This window comes from Psammomys obesus, unplaced genomic scaffold (genome assembly GCF_907164565.1).
Source record: "Psammomys obesus unplaced genomic scaffold, mPsaObe1.curated_primary_1811, whole genome shotgun sequence".
Taxonomy (NCBI): Eukaryota; Metazoa; Chordata; class Mammalia; order Rodentia; family Muridae; genus Psammomys; species Psammomys obesus.
The window spans coordinates 1,935,224-1,951,834 of NW_026585643.1; the positions used below are offsets into that span (position 1 = coordinate 1,935,224).

A 16,611-nucleotide genomic window follows, 5' to 3' on the forward strand; every position below is an offset into this window, starting at 1 on the left:
TCTATCTATCTATCTATCTATCTATCTATCTATCTATCTATCTATCTCCATCCATCTATTTATCCATCTATCCATACATCTATCTAGCAATCAAACATTTTGGTTTTTTGAGCAGGGTTTCTCTGTAGCTCTGCCTGTCCTAGAACTTGCTCTGTAAACCAGGCTGACCTTGAACTCACAAAGATCTGTGCCTGCATTCAGACTGCTGGGATTAAAGGTGTATACCATCGATGCCCTGCTTTGGGGTCTTATTTTACTGTGTGCTTGTCTCTACTTTTCTGACAGTCTACTCGCCATTACCCATGTGAAGGGTTTTTGTTTGTTTGTTTTGTTTTGGGTTTTTCAGAGATTAGGGTGGAGTTACTCCTCTAGAGATTTGTTTTAGCTTTTCAATCCACAGTTCAAGTTTGCAGCTAGTTCTGTGGCTTCTTGTCTATAAATCAAAAGGAGCACTGAAGCCATTGCTGTAGCTTCTTTTTTCCATTGCTGCTTACCACCCAGGAACTTTGTGTTGTTTTTAAACAAAATCCCAGTCTTTTGATTTTACCAATAAAGACCCAGGAGCCAGATGCTGGGATGAAATCCTGCTCTCTCAGAGATGCAGAGAAAGTACCCAGTTGACCTTCTTACTCAGCTGACATCCCAGAAGAAAAAAGCCCCTTTTTCTCCACACTGTGGAGAGGTTAAACTTTAAAGTGAACATCTCTCCTTTCTATTTGTGCGTCTTTCTATCCATCCTCTGGACTTCTCTCTCTCTCTATGTTTTTTTCCTATGTTCACTGTCAATTGGTTGCTTGCTCTACCTCTTGACTTTGTTTAATTCTGTTTACAGAAAGTTCTTGGGTTAAAGGTGTGTGCTAGGGGTGACCCTCACCACAACTAGAAACAGGCTTTTTTCAGTGCACAGTCTCGGGGGTCACAGTATGTTAAAATACCCTGCAACATCTTTTCCTGTGTTTCCTTGGGTTGGCACATGGAATAGAAAGGCAGGTTTAATTCTAGATCTGTCTTGCCCTGGATTCTTCCTGACTGCTACAGGAGGATCATTTAGGATCTTCCCCATAGGGTGGTACCTCTCTGGCTGTCCTCGTCTGGGTTTTACACAGCACTGTGAGCAACCTGGTGTTGACAATGGCTTTTATGTCTTATCTAGATTTTTTTTTTTTTTTTTTGGTAGGAAGTTTTTTCTGATTAACTTTATAGGTGACCATTCACTGAATATCAACGATTCTTCAATCCATGTTTTCTCAGCTAGCCCTTGTGTTTGAGGAGCTGAGCCCTGCCTTGGAAGCTGTGCTGGCCCAGGGCCACCCAGGGGTAGTTGTCGCTCTGGTAGAAGCCTGCCGCAGGGTTGGGACTCACCAGGCCCAGGTCTTGCAGCTGTTACTGGAGGTGAGCGGGTGTTGCTTGTAGCCTCTTCTGACCTAACACTGCATCTAGTCTAGAAGGTTCATGTTGAGGGAGTTACAGCTATGGAGACAGATGAGTCCAAGAACAGTCCCGAAATGAAGTTTATCCTACAAACTTAAGAGACCTGTGAGGGATAAGTGTGGATTCAGCCCCTGCTAGGAATGCAGAGGCTGGAAGACAGACCAAGGCAATGAGGTTTTGTGCTCATGGAGTGTCCTTTCCTGTCGAGGCAGACCTCATTCTTCTTGAACATTTCTTTGTCTAGAAAATCATGGTGTTAGGAATGGGATCGTTCTCAAGAGTCATTGTGCTTTGTCTTCCTATGTAGGCGTTCCACTGCGCAGAGCCCTCATCCCGGCAAGTAGCCTGTGTGCCTCTCTTTGCCTCTTTGTTGGCTTATGAGGTATACTATGAACTAATGGAGGAGGAGGGGGCAGAGCCTGCAGAACATCAGGTAAGACAGGGGAGGGGCCAAAGCAGTAGCTGTTTTGGTGCCAGGCTTCTTTGGGAAGCCCCCGGCTTAAGGGGGAGAGATTTCTAACCTTTTTGAAGAGAAGGTGGCCTAGATGAGCTCATCCATTTGGTCTGGTCACTGCTTCCTAACTTCTTGTTACTGCACCCCCAGGTAGACATGGCCACAACAAGAGCTCTGAGAGAAGTGACAGTACTTGGGTCTTTACTGCTCCAGCATTTGCTGTATTTCTCCAATCCTGGACTCATACTTCGAAGTCTGAGTGCCTTGACAGGATCACAGCTTCTGGCTCTGGCCCAAAGTCCTGCTGGCTCTCATGTATTTGATGCCATCCTGACTAGCCCCTCTGTGACACACAAGCAGCGTCGACGTGTGCTGAAGACACTAAAGGTGAGGCTTCTGTTCTAGTTCCCTCTATCATTGCTTTAGAGAAAATGAGGCCCTCAGGGCTGGACCTGAGAGATGCAGGCAGGATACATAGTTCCTGTGTGCTTTTAACCAGGGTTTTGTCACGGTTTCTATCACTGCATCAAAATACCATGACCTAAAAGCAAGTTGGGGAGGAAAGGGTTTAGTCAGATCCATCACTGGAAGAAGTCAAGACAGGAATTCAAGCAGAGCTGGAACCTGGAGGCAGGAGCTGATGCAGAGGCCATGGAGGGGTACTGCTTACTGTCTTGCTCTCCATGGCTTGCTCAGCCTTCTTTCCTATAGAATCCAGGACCACTGGGGATGGTAGTCCCAGGGATGGCACCACCCACAGTGGGGTGGACCTTCCCGCATTGACCACTAATTGAGAAAATGTCTTAGATCTCACGGAGGCATTTCCTTAACTGGGGCTTCTTTCTCTCTGATGACTCTAGCTTGTGTCAAGTTGACACACACAGCCAGCCAGTGTACTGTGCTTCTCGTGTCTCTTGAAATTATTCCTCCACTCCCAAAAACACATTTGCATACTTGTCTGGAAGGACTTGACCTTGCTTGTCTCCATTCAGGGACAGTACGTGGCTCTTGCCTGTAGCCGCCATGGCAGCCGTGTATTAGATGCCATCTGGAGCGGAGCAGCTTTGGGGGCCCGGACAGAAATTGCTGCTGAATTGGGTAAGTACCACTGCCCTTGGGTGGCTTCTAAACGTCCCCTTCTTCTGTCCCTGGTAGCTGATTGGTTCAGCAGTTCTGAGTTCTCACTGAGTTCTCAGTGACCAGTTTTTGCCTTCTCTCTGCAGACTCACTGTGCAGTCCTTCACTCTTCCCTCTTTATCTGGCTTTCGTACTTTAGTGAGTGAGGTGTTTGTTTTTCCTGTTTCAGGCCCAGTGTTGTGGGGAGAGAGGAAGGGCCTTCACCTCAAGTAGAATTGAAGAGTTTAAGTTAGCCTGGATATGGTTAGCCTGAGTAAAGAGCCATCTTGACTGGTAGCTGAATTCAGGTACCAAAAAATATCAGAGAATGTACACTTGGCAGAGAACAAAGTTAACTCTCCTAGCAACAGCCACCAGGAAATAATACAGAATAAATGCTTCATAGAAAATAGAGACAAACTTTCTGGCAATAATCAATGGGAATCGGTTGGAAATCGGGTGGGAAAATTCTCCCCAGTGTTTCAGATATGGTTTAGAAAAATAGCCATTGTGATTATATGCCTTAGCCATTGTGATTGTGTACCTCAAAAAAGGTCACCCCACCCTGCTAAACTTCACCCAATTCTGTAATGCCAAGGCTTGTGTCCCCCTGCTTGCTGCCATGGAAACCCCCTGCTCACAGACTTTCCCTTTAAAAATCCTGTTCACTGTTCAGAGCTCGGGGCCCTACTTCTCTACTGCTGCGTCAGTGAGACTTGGGTCCCGAGTTCTATCGCTCTTGAAATAAAGCTCTCTTGCTATTGCATCGAGTCGTCCCCTGGTGGCCTCTGAGGGTCCTGTGAACCTGGCATTACAGAATTTATCTCTAAGCATGGGTGTTCTCTTTGTAGGAGAGCAGAATCAGGAGTTGATTCAAGATCCTTTTGGCCACCATGTGGCTCGAAATGTGGCCCTGACTACCTTCTTGAAGCGGCGAAAAACTTGGGAAGAACAGCAGAGTGCTGTGGCCAAGAGAAGACGGTTACTGAACTCAATCCTTGATGACTGAGGTCTCTTGATAGGGAGGGTGAAAGGACATGGTTATTTTTCCTGGTTGAAATTGGAGCCAAAAGTCCTAATGGAGCAAGATGTAAAACACAAAACTGTAAACCTACTACTACCCAGGAGGTTGAAACAAGAATATCAAGAATTCAAGGCCAGCCTGGGCTGTGGCAGCCATATCCTGTTCATCCCTTTGTCTGTCTATCCCACCCCCATCGCTACCCCCAAGGCATACTGGTAAACATTTTTTGTATTTTTCTTGGAAGTATTTTTATTTTTCAGGGGAAATGTATCTCGAGGGACTGCTAGGGATTGGTACACAGGATCTTAGGGATAGGAGTCAGTAAGAAGCTAGATGTAGCAGCAATCATGGTGGGTCAGGATACCAGGGGACAAGGTTGTGGTGCTGCAGGGTAAGTGGAAGGCAGGAATGTAGGTTAGATAAGCAGCATTTTTGAGAAAAATGTACAGGCTGGAGGATCAAGGCAGTGTGTGGATAGGTTCTGTTACAAGGTCCGGTGAGTTACCTAGATTGCCACAGACCCCAAACCTGACGACACCCTTACAGGCCTCACGGTGTCGCATGGAACCAGCCTTGGGGCACAGGCTCAAAGTGCTATTTTCATTATTAATGGAGGTGACTCTGTCGCTGCCACTGCCATCGCTCAGCCCCCTCTACTATGTGGCGAAGGGTAGATGAAATTCCCAGCAGCATATGACCTATGCCTTGCAGCAGTGAGGAAGTCCAACGAAGGAGCTCCCTGAAGGGAAGAGATACAGGAATTAAACCATTAAGGGACGATGAGAGGAGGCCTTGAGTTGGAAGCTTTGGGTGGGAGGGTTCATGGGGAGAGCTTATGGGGTACATGGGTACAAGAGACCTAGATGGAGGTTAGGGTTATAAGACATGTTAATCTCTGACCTTAGTACTTTTTTGGGACCGACTCCTTGGAAATCACAACTCATGGAGTAGAGCCCGTAGAATGTAGCTTTAACATTGAGGCTGCCAAAGAGGTCCCGAGGATTTTGCTTGTATACATCAAAGGTGATGCGTGCGATGTCCTTGCTGTGTTTTGGCTTCTCTCGTCCTAGGCCGTATGACAACATCCCACTCTGTGGGACACCCCCATCATTGAAGTGGACCTTCCCTCATACCTGATATCTACCCAATCCTGTCATTGCTGTGTCAGACCTCCTCTGCCTCCCCGGTATTGTTTAATAGTTGGTGCCCTTCACACCTCCCCAGTACTTCTGCCCCCAAGACCAGTGATAGGCTGGGGAGGACCAGAAACGGTTGGAGACCTAAGCAGCCCCACCATGGGCCCCTCACCTTGGGGCTCCAGCTCTGCCCTTTCTCCAGCACCATCAAGCAGGTATCGTCCTCCAGCATCTGGAAGAAGTCTTCACTCTCCACGGCGGTCCCGTCCTCCTCCAGCACCAGGGTTAGCACCCCACTCAGCAGCAGGGTCTCCAGAACCTGCTCAGTGACAAGTGGCAGGAGGGAAGGGCGGGCCTTCTCCCTCGCCCCTCCTCTCTCTAGTCGGCCCATCGGCCTTAGACAGGTTGGCATCTCAGCTCTGCTTCCGTATGTTCTGTCGTCTTCCCTGTGTTGTGTGTTTTTGAACAGGGTGTTGGGTGTTCAGCCTGCTCCCAAAGTCAGCAATTGTGTTAGCCTCCGGGGTCCTGGGACTGGAAAAGTGAGCACTTATCTCATTCTTCCTAAAAGTGGCAGTCGTCGGGGGTTTCTCTGTGTAGCCCTGCCTGTCCTGGAACTCGCTCTAGCCTAGGCTGGCCTCGAACTTAGGAGATCCACCTGCCTCTGCCTCCTGAGTGCTGGCACTAAATGTGTGTGCCACCACCACCCAAGGAAAATGGCAGCTCTTGTTTGGGTGTTTTGAGTTGTGGACAGACCCTAACCAGAGGCAGACTGGTTTTTGTTCATCTGCTTTTTGCTCCCCTCTAAGCCACTTCTCCTGGTGTTGAATGACAAATCAGTTATAGTCAGGCCTGCTAACACACCTACAGTCCTAGCTGCTCAGGAGGCAAAATCTAGGGCATCACTGCTCCAGAAGTTTAAGACCAGACTTCAACAGTTTCGGACCCTGACTCAAATACGAATAAAATAGGAACAACTAAATATCTTTTCTATCTTTGCTTATCTGCAGCATCTTCCCATGTCTTCCTGTTCTCTACAACTGTCTTCACTGTTAGCACCATTTAACCTTTCTGAGGCCAAGTGAAAATGTGTGAGTGTTAAAAGGAATCTTAGGGTTAAAGTAGTGACGTTAGGACAATGGAGATGAGAAATTAAAGGGCTTCAGCTGGGCATAAGATAGTCAAGGTGAGCAGGAAGGACAGGGCTCTGACTGGCTCCTCTAAGGCCCTCTTGAGGCATATACATGAGGTGCTGTTGCCCTTTGACTTATTCTAATACATCTGATTGCAACAGACTCAGTTCTAAGGATAGCTTCTAAGAAAGCCTCCACCTACCCAAGAATCAGATTACCCTTGAACATCCTGTACATTAGGAGCTGGACATGAGGCAACCAGGAAATCTACAGTTACATCTTAGTAGGCCTTCCTTCTGATAAAACTTGTGGTTAAAAACATCCTTGAAGCTGTACCTATGCTGTTCCCCCTGCAACGGAAACTAAGGTACCAGGATTTTGACCAGCATGTATACACTAACAAAGGGTCTGAATCTTAAAAAGACGGCCCAGCACTTCCCTTGTGGGTTGACACACCTTCAGATTTCATTTTAAATTGTGTTTGTCTACAGTGTGTGCATGTGAGTGCGTGGAGACCAGGAGAAGGCATTGGATCCTCTGGAGTGGAGTTACATGGTTGTGAGCACAGGTGGGTGCTGGGAACTTGGCCTCAGTCCTTTGCTAAGCTGCTGAGCCATCTCTCCAGTCCTACACCTCTGTCTGTGGATACCACAGGAGAAGATACAGGGAAAGTCTCCTCCACCTTTGGGGTTTGGGAGAGAAAATCACCCAACCTCAAGAACATTCCGTACAACACCACCCCCAGCCTGCTTCTCCACCTTGAGGCAGCCCGCTCCAGTCTGGAGTGTGCCGCTTACCTTTACTAACTAGATTGGAAGTTTGCTAAATAAACATCTCAAATTGTCTCTTGACTGAATTCATTACTTCAAGAAGATAAGAGCCAAAATGCATCCTCCCTCCCGAAGCTGTCAAAATATCTTTCAGTAACTTGAAGTGATTTATTATTCCCTTGTGTGGTGAAGAAACTGAAGGCTGGGGCTGTGATTTAGAAGTGAATTGTTTGCCTGGTATGCTTTAAGACCTGGGTTTGGTGCCCAACATTGAGAACATTTTTCAAGTTTTAGTTTTAGGTTTTTGTTTTTTTGTGGCATGTGCCTATAGTCTCAGTATTTGGGAGGCTGAAGCAGGAGTGTTCTGAGTTGAAGGTCAGCCTGAGCTGACCTGAGTGAGAGCCAGTTTCAAAAGAAACAAACTAAACCAGATTTTGATAGGTTGGATGACTTTCCAAGGTTTGACAGCTAGGAAGTAGCAAAATCAGGATTTGAGACTAGCTTTTCATAGAAATCAAGGGCTTGAAATTTAAATCGCCACAGCCCTTGCCTAGAGTTTTGATGCTTGGCACTACAAGAAACATACAAATTGCCATAGTGACTTCTGAACCCATTTCTCCAACACTTCTCTTTTGTTTCCCTGACTCCCCCCAAAAGCCCACTACTCGGAAGAAATAATTGACCCACGCTAACCATAGGTCAGTTCTTAGACCGCTGGTGGGCAGCAACGTTGTAACCTGCGTACTTTCCACCCCACCACCCCACTGTCCTTGAGTCCCTTGGCTTCCCTGGTCCAGGAACCCAGGAACTTGTCCACTTACCTTATCTAGCAGTTCCTGGCGGGTGGCAGCCGTCAGCCCTTTCCGGACTGTCCGCTTATGATCACAGACTCGGAAAGGTCGCTGAGGTGGTGGAGCTGAGTTCCATACCCTACGGCCAAGTTCAGAGCCCATAGCGGAGACTGATCTGGTATTTGGGAAGAAAAGACCAGAAAGGCTAAGGAAGGGGTTGGCAGATTTAGTGATAATGATGGAGGTGGGATGGCTAGAGCTTCTAGGTTTACAGAGTCGAAGGAGAGAGAGAGAACAAGACAGTAGCCTAAGAGATGGAGAAATCTGTAGAGGCAAAAAAGTGGGTCTTCAGGGGCCGAGTTTTGCTGTATCTGCCCATACCCCCAGCACTGAAGTATAGAGAGAAGGGTTAGAAATCACCTCAGCAGGCCATTAGGGTTCAAGGCTGAAAGGTACTCCATGGCCGAGGGCTGGAGCAGGTAAAAGGCCTTCCTGTGGCTTTGGGACTGAGCGCTTCTCTGTTGTTCAGAGGCTAAGCCTTGTTTTCTGTATAAAGCTGAGATCCTAGCCCTGGTGAAGTGAGAAATGAGTCAAGCCTGGACTCTGGCCCCCTTGCCTGGTCAGTAAAAGGGCCAAAGTCTAAGAGGAGGGAAGAAGGAGGAGCCTATGCAGATTGGTGGAAGTAGCCAAAGCCAGGGAAGCTTGTTTGGGTCTCTCTTTAGAGATGTGTTGTTACGGATGAAATTTGACATTTTGATCCCTCCCCTTATCCAAATACAGTTTTACTTTGTAGTCCAGATTGGCCACCTTGAACTGATCGCTTCTCAGCTCCTAGGTCCTAGAACGGTTTCTGGCCCACAGTCTCAGAGCTAGGGTTAACTGTGCTGCCCCCTGCTGGGAAGTTATAAACCGCAGTCTTCGGGAAAGGCTGGGCTAAAAGCGAGGAAGCTTGCACGCTGGCCATCGGAAGAGACCTGGAGAAGTTGAAAGGCGGGCAGTGTGTCTGGGAATGGCGTGAGGAGAGGCTGGACGGTGGTTTACAGCGCCAGCGTCATCAGGAGCCCGTCTGGGACCTGGGCCCTTCTGCATACCTCCTCCTTGGTTGGAGAAGAATTAGCAAAACATTCTTTTTTTCGGCTTTATTCTCCAGAAATGGCCGTGAGCTGCCACGGCTCTCATCTTTTCTGGTCTGCTAATTAATTAATAATGTATCTCCAGAGAGCGCATGCACATGAAAGCCGGAGGGCAACCTCGAGTACTGCTTCTCAGGTGCTGCCTACGTGTGTGGTTTTTGTTGTTGTTTGGTGTTTTTTGTTGTTGTTGTTTTGTTTTGTTTTTTGAGACAGGGTCTCTCACAGGCCTGGAGATAACCAACCAAGTTGGTTGGGATGGCTGGCCAGTGAACCCTAGAGATATACCTGTTTCCAACACTGGGGTTACAAACCATGCACCCGCTTTAACATGGTTTCTGGGTGCTGAACCCAGGTCCTCATGCTGTGTGGCAAATACTTCGCTGACAGAGCCTCTCCCCAGCCTAGGGACTTCAGTTGTAGTGTCCCAGGTTTCATCTCCGATTTTAGCTGGACAATTGCACAGAGACTGAGGTTTACCGTTGGCAAAGCTCTTAAATAAGCAGAGTCCCCAATTTGCTGCCTGGGAGCCTTTCAGAGTCTCCTAGACCCCCCCCTCCCCCCCAGCTTCCGGCGTCCTGTTCCACAAAGTGCATGGACAGCTTCGTGACCTAGCCAGCCTTTAGCAGAGTACTTCTGCCGGTCTCCGTGGGCCAGTGCCTTCTCTGCACCTCTCCAGCCTTGTCCTGTTTCCTGCGGAGGCTGGCCTCCTCGTGCCTGGGCCTGTCAGTGATGGGAAGGAGGAGGCTGAAGGAGGGTCCAGGATGAGCACCAGCTTGTCTCTCTTCCTTCTTGCCTCATCCTCTACAAATGTGACAGGCACTGGGGCAGGGTTAGGCAGCAGCTTCACCTGTCAGCCCCCCTAAGCCCCTCCGGACGCTCCCAATGCTGCTCCCTCCCAGCTGGGTAAGTAGATCCGCTCATTCACCTTCGCACTAGATATAAAGAATGGGGTTGGGATAAAGAGGGGGCTACTCAGAAAGCCAGAGGCGGAGACAGTGACTTCAGTGAGGACTGGGGAACACCAGAGCCTTGGGCCCAGCGCCTCTGGGAGCACGCCAAGAGCAGGAAAGGATAGCTGACTGGGAACGGGGCTCACAGGTTCTAAGGCGCTGTTCGAATTGGTTTCCAGGAGAGAAGAGGGGCAGAGAAGTCGGGGTGGCGCACAGTCGCTTCTCACAGCGGCAGAGGTAGCGTGGGCCTCTGCCCCACTCCTGAACGTGCCGTCCCGTGGATTCTCGCAGCCCGCCTCTAGGAGGATGTCTGTGTGCTACCGTCCGCCCGGGAACGAGACGCTGCTGAGCTGGAAGGCCTCGCGGGCCACCGGCACCGCCTTTCTGCTGCTGGCAGCCTTGCTGGGACTGCCGGGCAACGGCTTTGTGGTGTGGAGCTTGGCGGGCTGGCGGCCCGCGTCGGGGCGGCCGCTGGCGGCCACCCTGGTGCTGCACCTGGCGCTGGCCGACGGCTCGGTGCTGCTGCTCACGCCGGTCTTCGTGGCCTTCCTGAGCCGGCAGGCCTGGCCGCTGGGCCAGGCCGGCTGCAAGGCGGTGTACTACGCGTGCGCGCTCAGCATGTACGCCAGCGTGCTGCTCACCGGCCTGCTCAGCCTGCAGCGCTGCCTGGCCGTCACCCGGCCCTTCCTGGCCCCCCGGCTGCGCAGCCCGGCCCTGGCGCGCCGCCTGCTGCTGGGCGTCTGGCTGGCTGCCCTCGTGCTCGCCGTCCCGGCGGCCGTCTACCGCCACCTGTGGGGCGACCGCGTATGTCAGCTGTGCCACCCGTCGGCGGCGCACGCGGCCGCCCACCTGGGCCTGGAGACCCTGACCGCCTTCGTCCTGCCCTTTGGGACTGTGCTCGGCTGCTACGGCGTGACCCTGGCCCGCTTGCGGGGCGCGCGCTGGGGCTCCGGGCGGCACGGCACGCGGGCGGGGCGCCTGGTGAGCGCCATCGTGCTGGCCTTCGGCTTGCTCTGGGCCCCCTACCACGCCGTCAATCTCGTGCAGGCCGTGGCCGCGCTTGCTCCGCCCGAAGGGCCCCTGGCCAGACTCGGCGGGGCGGGCCAAGCGGCGCGCGCTGGGACTACAGCCTTGGCTTTCTTCAGTTCCAGCGTCAACCCCGTGCTCTACCTCTTCACTGCGGGGGATCTGCTGCCCCGGGCGGGGCCCCGCTTCCTTACACGGCTCTTTGAGGGCTCTGGGGAGACCCGAGGGGGCATCCGCTCTAGGGAGGGTACCATGGAGCTCCGAACTACTCCTAGGCTGAAAGTAGTGGGGCAGGGCAGGGGCAATGGAGACCCTGGAGGTGGCGTCGGAAGGATGGAGAAAGACAGTCGGGAATGGTAGACGAGATCCCGAACCCTGCCTCGGGGCTCCCCTACCACTTTCCATAGTTCCTGGAGCACTGGAGTACTTGGGAGACCCTTCTCTGATTGCAGTTTGGGTTTGGCTGGACCTGGATTACTCCATCTGGCCCAGATTCCTCCAGACCGTGGGACTGTGAGGGTGACTGTGCCTTGTGTTCGAAATTTGTGCTTGCGGCACACCCTGGTTCCAGGAACTAGCTTTTCTTGTGAAATACCCCGGGAAGCCATCAGCCGGTGGCTGAATGAAGTGCACTCCTGTCTCATTCTCCACTGAGACAGGTCAGGACTGCATGGCCCCCAACTTCAGTGGCTTTCTGCCCTGCCCTGCCGTCCAGGTTACCTGTTTCCCCAGGCCTATCTGGAGAACCACTTTGGAGTTTGGATGGGGGGTGGGTAAAATCTATTCTTACATGCATTTAGGGGGAAGAAACTGGCCTACAAGGGGTTGGGGGGGCATAGAAAGAAAATCTGTGCAGTGTGAAAGGGAAAGTGTCGACCTTTGGCACAGCGAGAGGGAAGCACATGACTGGATGCAGAGGACCTGGGCCTCCAAGACTTAACCCTTTCCTCTGACCCTCCGCTCATCCCTGCACGCCCTCTAAAAGCCACCACGCCTGTGAAGAAGCCCAGGAGCCAGCACTTGCTTTATAAGAGAAAGTCTGAGGGTTGGTGATGAGGAGGTGTGGGGAATGGCTGGAGGATCTGGAAAACAGAAAGAAACGTCCAGGAAGGTGGCACCTCTCCTTTCTCTGTCTTTTCTCTGTGTTGCCTTCCCTCTTTCCAAGTTGTTAGATGTTCCTAACCCTTTTCCATTTCTTTCTAGCCTCCACCTTCTGGAATCTCTCTGTTATCGGATCTAAAACCTGACTGACCCTTTTGTTTGATTTTGGGGATAATAGGATGCAAGTTTTTTTGTTTGTTTGTTTTGTTTTGTTTTTCTTTAGGGAACATGATGAACACACACATGACCTAGTTCGCTCGGAACATTCTTACTTCCCTTCAAAACTTCTTGTTCCCATATCCACCAGTCCCCAGCAAACTGACACAGCTGGCCTTCCGAGCGGGTACTCTGGGCTCCATTTCAGTGGCTTTTCTCTCCCTTCAGGCAGAGGCCAACAGAAAAAAGGAAATCCAGTCTCCAGGGTTATGCTGGGAATTCCCAAACGGGGGTTGAAGTGAGCTCTGAACCAGAGAGGAAGTGTGCTGAGCATGCCTAGTCTCTGGAGGAGGAGAAAAGACTGTCCCCCAAGGAAGGTGGGGTGGGATAGCCTGAGAGAAAGTGCAAAGGGCTCGGATGGCCCTGGGCCTCTAAGCCAGAAGTTCCATTCCTAAGCACAGAATTCTTCCTGTCCTGTGCTCTGGAGCAGAGCTTCCTGAATTTCCCCTGTTGTATATTCTTCACCTTACACACCCCATGTGGTCAGAAGGCTCTTCCTCAACTCTGCCCTCAGTTCTCGCTGTGGTTTCAGCCTCCTTTTCATCATATCCTCTGCTTGATGGTTACTGGGTCAATGCTGAGTTGGCTTTTCTCAGTGTACGGCGGGAGGGCACCAGAACCTGTGAGGACCTCAGTCGTTACCGTCTTTCCTCAGAAGTGACAGGTTGAAAGAAGGGCAAACAGAAAGGCTCATGGCAGACCAAAGGAAAGCATTCTCGGTGCTTCAGGACGATTCAGAGAGCTGGCGTCCTTTCTTTCGGGGAGGGGAGAGTGGAGAGGTAACACTTAGATGGCTATCTTCCTAAAGTCTTAGATGCTCTGGCAGTAGGGATGGAGTGAGGCGATGCCGTCCCTGCGCCACCACTTCTCTTCATTCTCAGCAGAGCCTAGCTGAGCCTCCACCTTCTCCGTCAAAGTTGAGAGCAGACAGCCTAAGGCTGTAAGGATAAAGAAGCAGTGCCAATCCTTGCCTAACACCTAATGAGAAAGGCCAACAGGCTTGGTCAATCGGGTAGGGGAAGGAGAAGAAACCGCTATTTTTGTGTCACGAAGGAGGTCACTTAGACTCCGGCTTCTCTCAAAAAGAACGGAGAGCTGGTTGACCTGCAATGGGTGATGGCGGAGGGAGCGTGTCTCCTGAAACCACACTGAGATCATGGTCTGACCTGAAGTCAGGACGAGGTTGCTCCCCCCTTCATTCATTCATTTTCCCCCACATTCTTACTGATATTCTTTCTCTTCCTCCTCTCTGTGTGTGCACCTGTGTCTCTCTCCATCTTACGTAGCCCGGGGTAGCCTTGACCCCAACATGCTGTTTTTATAGCACGATATTACCTAACCCACAGCAGTACCCAGAACACAGACCACCAACCTGGGACTCCCAGAGCACACCATGTGCAGTGCTTTCAGCGTGAGGTACGAAGATAACATTTCTTAAAAAGCAGCAGTCCCAATCTGAGCCTGCATCCTTCCCCTACGATATGATCCAGAACTCTGCTCACCTTTCAGGTCTGGACCCGCAGTATTTAGGCCACACCCCAGCCAGCTCACTCCTGGCACCCCCTCTCCCCTCTCACTACTCTTTCCTGGGTACTTCTTGCTTAGCCCCACCCAAGAAGTCTTCCTTCCCGCTGGGCTGTTCTGGAAGGAGAGCATCGTCCCTCCCTAACAGCGCAGGAGGGTGTGAGGTTTTTCAGTCTCAGCCTCAGGAAGATGCTGCTTCCCCCTCCTTTGCTCTGTGTACTTCCTCTCTGCTGACTTAGCTGGCAGACCTAGAAGCGGGACCAGGACCCCTAGCACTAGGAATTGTCTGTCCAACGACTCTCCCCTCACCCTCAACGTAGCAGTTATCGGCTTCTGGCCAGCATCAGGAAAACCCTGTGAGTATCCTAGAGACGGGATGGCGTGCATGTGTCACCGTGTTGTGTCTATGTGAGTGTGTGTGAGTGTGCAGGTGTGTCTGAGTGTGTTGGTGTGTTGTGTGTGTGAGGGTACATGTGTGTGTCTATGTGTGTGTTTGTGTGTGTGGCAGGGGTAGCTTGGAGAGATGGTGAGAAAGAAATCCCCAGAGAAAACCTGCCCACTGTAAAAGGACCTGTTCTCACGGTCTGTCCACTAACTCCCCTGAGGCCCAGTTCTTCCTGGCACACCCTGGCCAGCTCTAGAGACAGTGGGTAGGTGACTGGGGAGAGCTGACAGCACTAAGAGACCTCTCAAGAGACAGAAAGGCTGGCCTTCCAAGGGGTTCAGCCGTGCTGAGGAAACTGCCAGGCTGGTGCAGGGTGCCAGGGTCTCTTGAGGGAAGGAGTGTCAAAGGCTTTGGAAAAGCCGCTGCTGCTGTTGCAACTGGGTCTGTGGCAGAGATGGGGCCCCACGGCCGGGTTAGGAAATAAGTTTTTCTATTCAGCCGGGTCCCTTTGAGACAATGAGTGATGGGGTGGTATGTTTTGAAGGTGCTTCTGAAATTTCTGGTTTCGGAGTCCGGAGTACTCATGCTGGTGTGACGGGGTGTCAAGAATCCTTTGGCTTTCTCTCACGGGTGTGTCTGCTCTCACTCTCCAGGTCCTCTTGATGGCTACAAACACTACATCTCCTGCAGCATCTTCTCCCGGTGGCATGTCCCTGTCTCTGTTACCTATCGTTCTGCTGTCCGTGGCCCTGGCTGTGGGTCTTCCGGGCAATGGCTTTGTGGTGTGGAGCATCCTGAAAAGGATGCAGAAACGCTCTGTCACCGCCCTGCTAGTGCTGAACTTGGCCCTGGCCGACTTGGCCGTGTTGCTTACTGCTCCCTTTTTCCTACACTTCCTGGCTCGGGGCACCTGGAGTTTCAGAGTGACGGGCTGCCGGCTGTGCCACTATGTCTGTGGAGTGAGTATGTACGCCAGCGTCCTGCTTATCACCATCATGAGCCTGGACCGCTCGCTGGCAGTGGCCCGCCCCTTCGTGTCCCAGAAGGTTCGCACTAAGGCGATCGCGAGATGGGTGCTGGCAGGCATCTGGGTGCTGTCTTTTCTGCTGGCCACTCCCGTCCTTGTGTACCGTACAGTAGTAAAACGGAGCAACAGGACTCTGATCTGCGACTCGAAGTACCCCAGCGACGGGCATAAGGCCTTCCACCTGCTCTTCGAGGCCTTCACGGGCTTCCTGCTGCCCTTCCTGGCGGTGGTGGCCAGCTACTCGGACATCGGGCGCAGGCTGCAGGCTCGGCGCTTCCGCCGCAGTCGCCGCACCGGCCGCCTGGTGGCGCTCATCATCGTGGCCTTCGCCGCCTTTTGGTTGCCCTACCATCTGGTGAACCTGGTGGAGGCTGGCCGCACTCTGGCAGGCGGGGACAAAGACAGCCCCGCGGGGCAGCGTCTGAGGCTGGCCCGCTACGTGCTCATCGCGCTGGCCTTCTTGAGCAGCAGCGTGAACCCGGTGCTGTACGCGTGCGCGGGCGGCGGCCTGCTGCGCTCGGCGGGGGTGGGCTTCGTAGTCAAGCTGCTGGAGGCCACTGGCTCCGAGGCGTCCAGCACCCGCCGCGGGGGCACCCTGGTCCAGACCCCGCAGGCCACACCCGCCTGTCCCGAGCCGGGTCCCACCGACAGCCTCACGGCCTCCACCCTTCCTGAGTCTTCCAAGTGAGCTGCAGTCAGTCGGCTGCGCTGAAGACACTCCCAACTCGGGCCTGACCCACTTCTGTCCCTGGAGGAGAACAGGTTGCGGACTGGGCTCAAGCGGAAGAAGAGGGAGAGGTGGGGCGAGTCAGGGCAGAGAGACAGCATGCTCTGGCCTGGCTTTTGCAGGCAGCTTTACGATTAAAACTAGTGTGAAATCAGGTTAAGCCTGTGAGTGAGGTGTGTATGTCGCGGGGGCAATGGGTATTTATCGGGCCCTCTCGACAGTTCCTCAGATCCCAGCCACTTAGAGTTTTAGAAGGGACACATGGGAAGGTATAGCTCTACACTCCTAATTCTGAAATGGGTGATCCGCTGATCTCCCTTAGCGGAACACACTCCTGACGCTTAAAGGGGATTGTGAAAAGAATTCCCTGTGCAGGTCACTCCAGGGCATCTGAGAGAACCAGTCCTTGAGGAATGTCTCTGCTGAGGTTCATGGTGAGAATGATAGTGTTTAACTTCCTGCCAGGGGCCTCCACCCTCTCAGCAGGGTCCTGGGAGATGGTTTTCCTCTTCTCCGTCTCTCAGAGAAATCTCACTGGGGACTCTGGTCGTCAGATCCCATCTTCTTGGGATCCGTACCTGCCGTCTCTCAGAAGCCACCCCCAGTAAAACAAGATTCCTCCAGAATGAGAGGCCTAGGAAGGCATCTTGGGAAGAAACATTGCCACAGA

The 16,611-nt window shown here is 52.1% G+C and overlaps 4 protein-coding genes and 1 long non-coding RNA gene across 5 annotated transcripts in view; 4 read left to right on the forward strand and 1 right to left on the reverse strand.

The window, feature by feature from the left end:
- The window catches only part of Nop9 (NOP9 nucleolar protein), a 10,386-nt gene extending 6,124 nt beyond the window's left edge, over positions 1–4,262 (forward strand). Inside the window, exons 6-10 of the mRNA XM_055616438.1 lie at positions 1,252–1,392; positions 1,739–1,864; positions 2,036–2,272; positions 2,878–2,983; positions 3,853–4,262. Coding sequence (XP_055472413.1) covers positions 1,252–1,392; positions 1,739–1,864; positions 2,036–2,272; positions 2,878–2,983; positions 3,853–4,010 — 768 coding nt within the window. The 3' untranslated portion in view covers positions 4,011–4,262. The remainder of the gene's footprint in view (positions 1–1,251; positions 1,393–1,738; positions 1,865–2,035; positions 2,273–2,877; positions 2,984–3,852) is intronic.
- On the reverse strand, positions 4,248–8,464 carry Cideb (cell death inducing DFFA like effector b). Its single transcript, XM_055616446.1, has 5 exons — positions 8,273–8,464; positions 7,883–8,027; positions 5,334–5,480; positions 4,926–5,116; positions 4,248–4,764 (listed from the first exon to the last, which is right to left on the reverse strand). The coding sequence occupies exons 1-5, from the start codon at positions 8,311–8,313 to the stop codon at positions 4,632–4,634; spliced, it is 657 nt and encodes a 218-aa protein (XP_055472421.1). The 5' UTR covers positions 8,314–8,464; the 3' UTR covers positions 4,248–4,631.
- Positions 5,115–7,135, forward strand: LOC129683635 (uncharacterized). Its single transcript, XR_008721182.1, has 2 exons — positions 5,115–5,565; positions 6,783–7,135. It is a non-coding gene; the product is annotated as an uncharacterized LOC129683635 (long non-coding RNA).
- Positions 8,465–10,220: 1,756 nt separating the features above from the next.
- Ltb4r2 (leukotriene B4 receptor 2) lies at positions 10,221–11,321 on the forward strand. The gene has a single exon (XM_055617928.1). It carries the CDS (start codon positions 10,242–10,244, stop codon positions 11,319–11,321), a length of 1,080 nt encoding a protein of 359 aa, XP_055473903.1. The 5' UTR covers positions 10,221–10,241.
- Positions 11,322–13,742: 2,421 nt separating this feature from the next.
- Positions 13,743–16,101, forward strand: Ltb4r (leukotriene B4 receptor). The gene is made up of 2 exons (XM_055617869.1): positions 13,743–14,158; positions 14,841–16,101. Exon 2 carries the CDS (start codon positions 14,850–14,852, stop codon positions 15,900–15,902), a length of 1,053 nt encoding a protein of 350 aa, XP_055473844.1. The 5' UTR covers positions 13,743–14,158; positions 14,841–14,849; the 3' UTR covers positions 15,903–16,101.
- Positions 16,102–16,611: the final 510 nt, after the last annotated feature.